This window comes from Gekko japonicus, unplaced genomic scaffold (genome assembly GCF_001447785.1).
Source record: "Gekko japonicus isolate JY-2015 unplaced genomic scaffold, Gekko_japonicus_V1.1 scaffold846, whole genome shotgun sequence".
In the NCBI taxonomy this organism is placed as follows: domain Eukaryota; kingdom Metazoa; phylum Chordata; class Lepidosauria; order Squamata; family Gekkonidae; genus Gekko; species Gekko japonicus.
This window is the reverse complement of record NW_015164696.1, coordinates 430,270-437,217: the sequence shown is the minus strand read 5'-3', so window position 1 is coordinate 437,217 and position 6,948 is coordinate 430,270. Positions and strand designations below refer to the sequence as shown.

Here is a 6,948-nt window from a genome sequence, read left to right as displayed (position 1 = left end):
GCCGTGGAAGTCGCGAGAGCACTGGTGGAATGAGCCCTGATAGGGCCAGGTAATGGTTGCTTTGCGAGTAGGTAGCAGAGTCGAATCAGACCTACGATCCACTTAGATAAGCGTTGGGATGTAATGCGACTGCCAAGCCGTGTCAAAGCGTACGAGACAAAAAGGTGTGGGTCTCGTCTAGTCGATCGTGTCCTCTGGAGATAGAACAAGAGAGCCCTCTTGACATCCAGGTTATGAAGCAGTCGGTCCTCTGCCGACGTGGGGTTCGGAAAAAAATCAGGCAGGAAGACCTCCGCCTGCAGGTGAAACTCCAAAACCACCTTGGGTAAGAAAGAGATGTCTGGTACTATCTGGGAGGACAGACAGGTAAGGCGAGTTGTGCCGAAAGGCTAACAGTTCTCCCACTCACCTGGCTGATGTAATGGCAGTTAAAAAGGCTGTCTTCCACGCCAGAAGTCTTAACTCACATGTAGTGAGTGGCTCAAAAGGCTTCCTTGTCAGTTGGCGTAAAACCAAAGGGAGGTCCCACGGAGCGACTGGGGATTTAACAGGAGGATAAAGACGAAGTAAACCTTTCAGAAAACGTTTGGAGATTGGATGTGTAAACAAAGTGCATCCATCCACCTGAACATGAAATGCCGACAAAGCGGCTAAATAAACACGTAACGAGGAGTGGGAAAGTCCCGAGTCAGCTAGGGATAAAATGAAGGTAAAAACTTTCTCAAGGTCAGCTGAGGTGGCTTGAGAGGTGTCAGTCCCGAGAAAGGAACAAAACTTTCTCCATTTACAGTTGTAAGACTTCCAAGTAGACAGTTTTCTCGAATTTATCAAGACATTGGCTATACGAGTGGAGAAGGTTGTGACGGTATTCGCCACGCTGTCAGTTTTAATCGCGCTACATTGTGGTGGAGGATGGGCGAGTCGGAGAGATGGAGCAGGTCCGGGGCTGGAGGGAAATGATGGCATATCCCCCGAGACAGTTCGAGGAGCATTGAGAACCAAGGATGTCTTGGCCACCATGGTGTTATAAGGATAACATCTGCGTTCTCCTTGAGAATCTTGCGGACCACTCTCAGGAGTAGAGGTGGTGGTGGGGAAACATGTAAAGTTATTTTGCGGACCAAGGATAAAGGAGACCGTCCCCCAGAGATTGCGGGTTGTTGCCGCCACGACTGCAGAATAGATGACATTTTTTGTTTGGATGGTAAAGTCCACCACCGCACGGATTCCTGGACGTGGGGAGGAGGAGATACTACAACTGTGTGAGCGTTCCTTGACAGGTCGTAATTGCGAAGGAACCATAGTTGCAGCCGTCGCATTTTGAGCCGCAAAAAGACTAGGACCGCCGTCGTCGCAGCCATGAGACCGAGCAGTCTCTGAATCTGGAAGGCCGTGGTTGAAGGTTGTGTACAAAACAGGGTGGCTAAGGAGATGATGTCTGTGGCCCTGTCTGGAGGCAGGTAAGCCATACAAGCATTTGAGTCCAGTATGACCCCGATATATTGAATCCGCTGGACGGGACAAAGATGAGACTTTTGATGATTGACCTTCAGGCCCAGGTTTTTCAGTAGGGACAGAGTCTCTGTGACATTCGAGATCAGTCACAGAAGAAGCCAGTCGTCTATGTAAGGGTAGATGGAAACCCCTCTGAGCCGTAGGAAGGCTGCCACCACGATCATTGTCTTCGTGAACACCCTTGGGGCACTGGAAAGGCCGAATGGAAGGGCCGTATATTGGAAGTGTTGTTGGCCAATCGTGAAACGGAGGTATTGGCGGTGGAAGGGGGGGATGGTGAGGTGGAAATATGCGTCCTGGAGGTCTAGGGTGGCCATCCAGACGTGTTTGTGAAGTAGCGGCAGGATCTGTTGAAGAGACACCATTCGGAAACGGTGATAGGTCACAAAACGATTCAGTTCCCCGAGATCTAGAATGGGTCGAACGCCTCCGTCTCGTTTCGGGACTGTGAAATACCGGGAATAAAAACCCTTCCCTTGGAGGCGTGGTGGTACGTGCTCGATGGCTCCCTTTTGCAGAAAGAGGGACACCTCCTGGAGGAGAGGTGGGGAAGGTGGCGTGTTGGGGTTCTGATGGAACTGAATTTTGTAACCTCGGGTCAAGATGGAGAGGACCCACTCGTCCGATGTAATGAGACGCCAGGTCTGGATAAAGGGAAAAAGATGGGTATGTGCTGACTCGGGAACAGGGACGTCAAAAACCCTGCTTAGAAGGTTTAGGCTGTTTGCCACGAGAGGTCTGTTGTGTGGAACCAAACTTAGGCTTTTGATAAGTTGACTTCTGGCTTCCTGAGTACGATCGTGGTCTCCCCCTCGCATCCGGAGACTGGTGAGTTGGTGTACGTCTCTGCTAGGGTCTGGACCAGGTGCGGGGCCAGTGTTGTTGCCTGGTAGAAGATGATACCCCGAGTGCTCAAGAGGCTTTAATACTCTTGTCCAGCTCCTGCAGAGTAGAATCTGTTGTTGAACTGAAAAGCCCTAGACCGTCAAAGGGCATGTCCTCAACATGTGATCTGGTGTCTAATGGGAGTGAGGTGTTTCGTAGCCAGGAGTGTCTTCTGAGCGCTACTGCTGAGGCCATGGTTCTAGAGGATGCTTCCAGAACATGCTTGGTTGTAGTGAGCTGTTGTTTCACGACTAACTATGCCTTCCTTTTGCAACATTTTGGCCGCATGTTGTTTGTCTTCTGGTAGGTACGTGAAGAGTTCCGAGAACTGCTCCCAGAGCATATATTGGTAGCGGCTCATGCAGGCAAGATAGTTGGACTCCTTAATGGCCAGCGCTCCCGTGGAATAAAAGCGGCGGCCAACAGCATCTAATTTCCTGCCTTCCTTGTCTGAAGGCGTGGAGTGTGTTCTCTTGGATTTAGAAGATGATGTGACGACCATTGAGTTTGGCTGAGGATGAGAAAATAGAAATCCAGCTTCAGGGTCTTGAATCCTGTACATGTGGTCTAATTTTCGCGTTGATGGTTTTTGCCATGGTGATTTTGCTGCCCGTAGTAGGACCGAAGACATAGGTAGCGCAACTACGGAAGATGTGTCGAGTTGTACCACATCGTATAGAGAGTCGGTGGATTGCGGAGGCTTCTGAACAATTGAAAGGCCTAAAGAGTTGGCCATTCTTTTCACCAAATCAGTGTAAGAGGTGAGATTATCTGAGGGAGAAATTGGCAAATCCTGTGATACATCAGGGTTTGGAGATGTATGATCAGGAGAAGTGGGAGCTTCAGAAGCATCGGAATCAGAGTCATCTTCAGAAACATCTGAAGAGTCTTGTTGTTCCATGTCTTGTTGGTGGACTATAAGTTTAGGCGGGACTGCAGGTACAGCGGGTCTTGGCTGGATCGCAGGTACCTTAGGCCTTGGCTCCAATGTGAGTCGAGGAGGCTGTGGTTCTACCAGATGCTGAGTCTGTTCCACCACAGGAGCACGTGGCTGAAGGCCTTGATTTAATAGGAGATCTGGATCTATGACCAGAGTGGTAGGAGTAACGATCCCACTCAGAATAGCCAGCAGGAGTTAACCACGGCATGGGGGGATGGTAGGGCCCATACAAGTAGCGCATCTGTCTCTCATCCCAAGACATCGGTGGAGGGGGGCCCCTGTAAGCTCTAGGAGAGCGGCTCCTGGTTCTTGGACGTCTTGGAGACGAAACTATGGTGCGTCTATGGGAATCATCTCTGTAGCCGGTGGTGTCGATATCAATCGGTTGAGCGTATGGAGATGGAGGGTGAAGCTCTGTGTTAGAGAAGGCAAATCGATGTCGATGCTGCTCGATATCGGGAGCTTCTGACAGTATCGACGCCGATGAATTCGAAGGAGCGGGGGAAAACTCTGCACCCATTTGGTGACTAATGAGTTCCGCCGTGTCGATGTCGGGGAAGTCGGGCCGCCTCGTTTGATGGACAGGTGAGCCCAATACATGTGCTGGTGAAATCTGCGGAGGAATTTGAGGCTCCGGTATCGATACCACCGGCCACACAGAAGGCAGTAAGGGGACTTCCCTCCCCGTCTTAGCCGCTTTAACAGGCTTGGTGGTGGCCTTTTTCGCGGGCTTTTGTTTTGAACTTGCCTTGGTTTTGGTCTTAGCCGGTATAGAGGCGGACGATCGAGCCTTCGACGTCGATGGTTTCGATGTCGGGCGGTTGACATCGACGGCTGATTGCGAAGCAGAAGGGGGTTCCTCCATCGTGGAAACCAGAGCAAGGGCCAATTCAAGTACGCATCAGACGTGCCACACGGTTCTTCCTCGTCTGGTTGGAGAATTGAGCGCAGTGCCTATAAGATTCCGGCTTGTGAGATTCCCCAAGGCAAAATATACAAAGTTTGTGGCTGTCAGGAGGAGCCAATTTACTACCACAGCGTCTGCAGCGGTTGAAAAATCCCCACTTCTTCTCCATACAAAGAGAAGTGGGTAAATAAAAAACAGCCAAAAGAGTGAGGGGGGGAGGGTTGGCCCGAAGGCCTGAGGTAAAAAATCCCCTCAGCGGGCTGAGGAAAAAGATGAGTTTTTGTTTTTGTTTTAGCAACGGAAATAGAAGTAAAACGAAGAAAGAAGTAGGGGAGGAGTAACTCCGAAGAGCTGAGAGGCCGAGAGCAACAGCGAGCCGATCAGACAAAAAGAACTCCGAAGAGCTGAGAGGCCGAGAGCAAGAGCAACAGCGAGCTAATCAGACGAAAAGGAAATAGGTCTTTCCAACATGGCGGTAGGAAAAGAACTGGCGGGATGTCCGCGCCCACCCCTCTGGGCATGCGCAGTGGGGTTCCTGCGCTTGCCTGAGGGAATGGGCGCAAAAATCCGTTGAAAAGAGCTTGCTACAGCACCTATCGATCCAGCACAGGCGCACTAGATCCCATTAGTGTGAAGCACAGAGACCACGAAGATGGTCAGTCAAGTTTCATAATCCATCTCAGGGGTGTCCTAGGGTGTGTTCTATTGACACTCTGAGATCTTCTGTCTGTTGTATGCCATCAAGGTGCTTCCAACTTATGGTGACCCTGTGAATTAATGACCTCCAGAGTGTCCTAGTGTTAATAGCCTTGCTCGTGTCTTGCAAACTGAGGGACGTGGCTTCCTTTACAGAGTCAGTCTCATATTGGATCTTCTTTTCTGACTGACTTCAGCTTTTCCTAACATTACTGTCTTTTCCAGCAAGTCTTCTAGGAAGTTATATGTGTGGGGACCATATAGTCCAGTGCTAAGCACAGTTACGCCCTTCTAAATCCAGTAGCTCTGCTTGGAATGCCATCAATAGTAACTCATTGTTCAGGGTTACTCCTGAGATCAGGAATGCAGGTGACCCCGCCACCACTTGAGCTTCCCTGATGTCATTGGTTCTTCTAGCCTTCCATTGGGACTTGCAGATGGAAGGAAAAGAGGCAGCTAGCAGGTAGATCAGCAAGTTGGGTTAAGGCCTCCTGGGTTGTGCCCTCACCTGTTTCCATAAATCGGCCTGTTTTGCACCAATGCACCAAAGTGGCAACACACAGGATTGTTTCTGGTGTATGTTGGGTGGGTGGTATTTCTTCTGTGGTTGCCATTGCCTTTGAGGAATAACAGCAGCGGCGGCCAGTGGAAGACTTGAATAGCAGACACACACACACACACCCCAAGGCTGGTGGTAAGAACTAGACACATTGCCACACCTCCCCTGCCTTCCCCTTTTGCAGGCAGCTCAGGAGGTGGAAGTTGATTCAAACCAAGAGGGATTGTAGCAGTTGGAGAGACTTTGAGAACTAGAAAGTGTCGCCGCTGCTGCTCTACTCTTTTCTCAATATATTTTTGCACATTGACTTTTAATCTATTATTTCCACTGTTAGGTATTCTCTCTTAGATCTCATTATAGGTTTTAAATTCTTGTAAGCCACTTTGGGACTCAATCTTGTCTGAAAAGCAGAGTATAAGCATAAACAAACTAATATATAAATCAAGAGCCCCTGATATTGCCAGGTCACTCACTATTTTTTTCAAGGAGACAGTGAAGGGCCCTGGCTTAGCGGGAGGGGCCCGGCCTTGGCGGGGGGGGGGGGGGGGGGGGGTTTCCCATGCCAAAGGTCCCAAAATCAATCCTGGTATTCCGGATAGGAATTATCTCAAAGAAGGACCTTTCTCAGCCTCAGAGCCCAAAGAGCTGTTGCCAATCAGAGCTGACAATACTGAATTAGTTGGACCAATAGTCTGATTTGATATGAGGCAGGTTCATATGTTCAATTTAACCTGAGACGTGTATATAAATTGGAAGCTACAGAGCTGTTAGTCCCGGATAAATGAGAATGAAATCAGGCTCTTGCTAACGCAAAAAAATGGATCAGTGTCTGGAGATGATGAAAGTCTGGCCATGAGTGAATAAATCAAAACTTAAGTAGACAAGAGAGAAATGCCATGGGTTGGTAATAAGGCTGATGCAAGGATAGGCGTTGGCTGGTTACTGTGGGATGAAGGATTCAAATGGATGGAGCATATTATAGTTATGCAGTTTTGGGGGTGTCCCTTGCTATTAGGGTTGCCAGCTCAAGGTTGGGAAATATCTGGAGATTTTAGGGGTGGAGCTTGGGGAGGGCGGGGTTTGGGGAGGGGAGGGATTTCAGTGGGGTAGAATGCCATAGAATCCACCTTCCAAACCAATTGTTTTCTCTAGGTGAATTGATCTCTGTTGTAATCCCAGAAGATCTCCAGATACCACCTGAAGGTTGGCAAACCTACTTGCTATTCAGGAAGAGACAAGTGTACGAAATGGCTAGAAGTGCCGAGTTCCAGCTTAGGCTGGTTTGCCCCTGTGGCCATTCCGGCAGAAAGTAAAATTTGGCCATAGTCAGACATTGAGGAAAAAAGCCAGAGATCGCTCGCGCAGGCGAAAAATGGCAGGAAAAAGCAGTGAAGTCTGAAATGGCAAACCACTTCAGATCCAGCTGTTTACCGGTAGGGGAAAGCC

At 49.5% G+C, this 6,948-nt stretch overlaps 1 protein-coding gene across 1 annotated transcript in view; it reads right to left on the bottom strand.

Moving 5' to 3' along the window:
- The window catches only part of LOC107108908 (DNA topoisomerase 2-alpha-like), a 22,454-nt gene extending 18,249 nt beyond the window's left edge, over window positions 1-4,205 (bottom strand). Inside the window, exons 1-3 of the mRNA XM_015409452.1 lie at window positions 3,571-4,205; window positions 2,961-3,042; window positions 154-350 (exon numbers count right to left, since the gene is read on the bottom strand). Of these exons, the coding sequence (XP_015264938.1) occupies window positions 154-350; window positions 2,961-3,042; window positions 3,571-4,205 (914 nt within the window). The remainder of the gene's footprint in view (window positions 1-153; window positions 351-2,960; window positions 3,043-3,570) is intronic.
- Window positions 4,206-6,948: the final 2,743 nt, after the last annotated feature.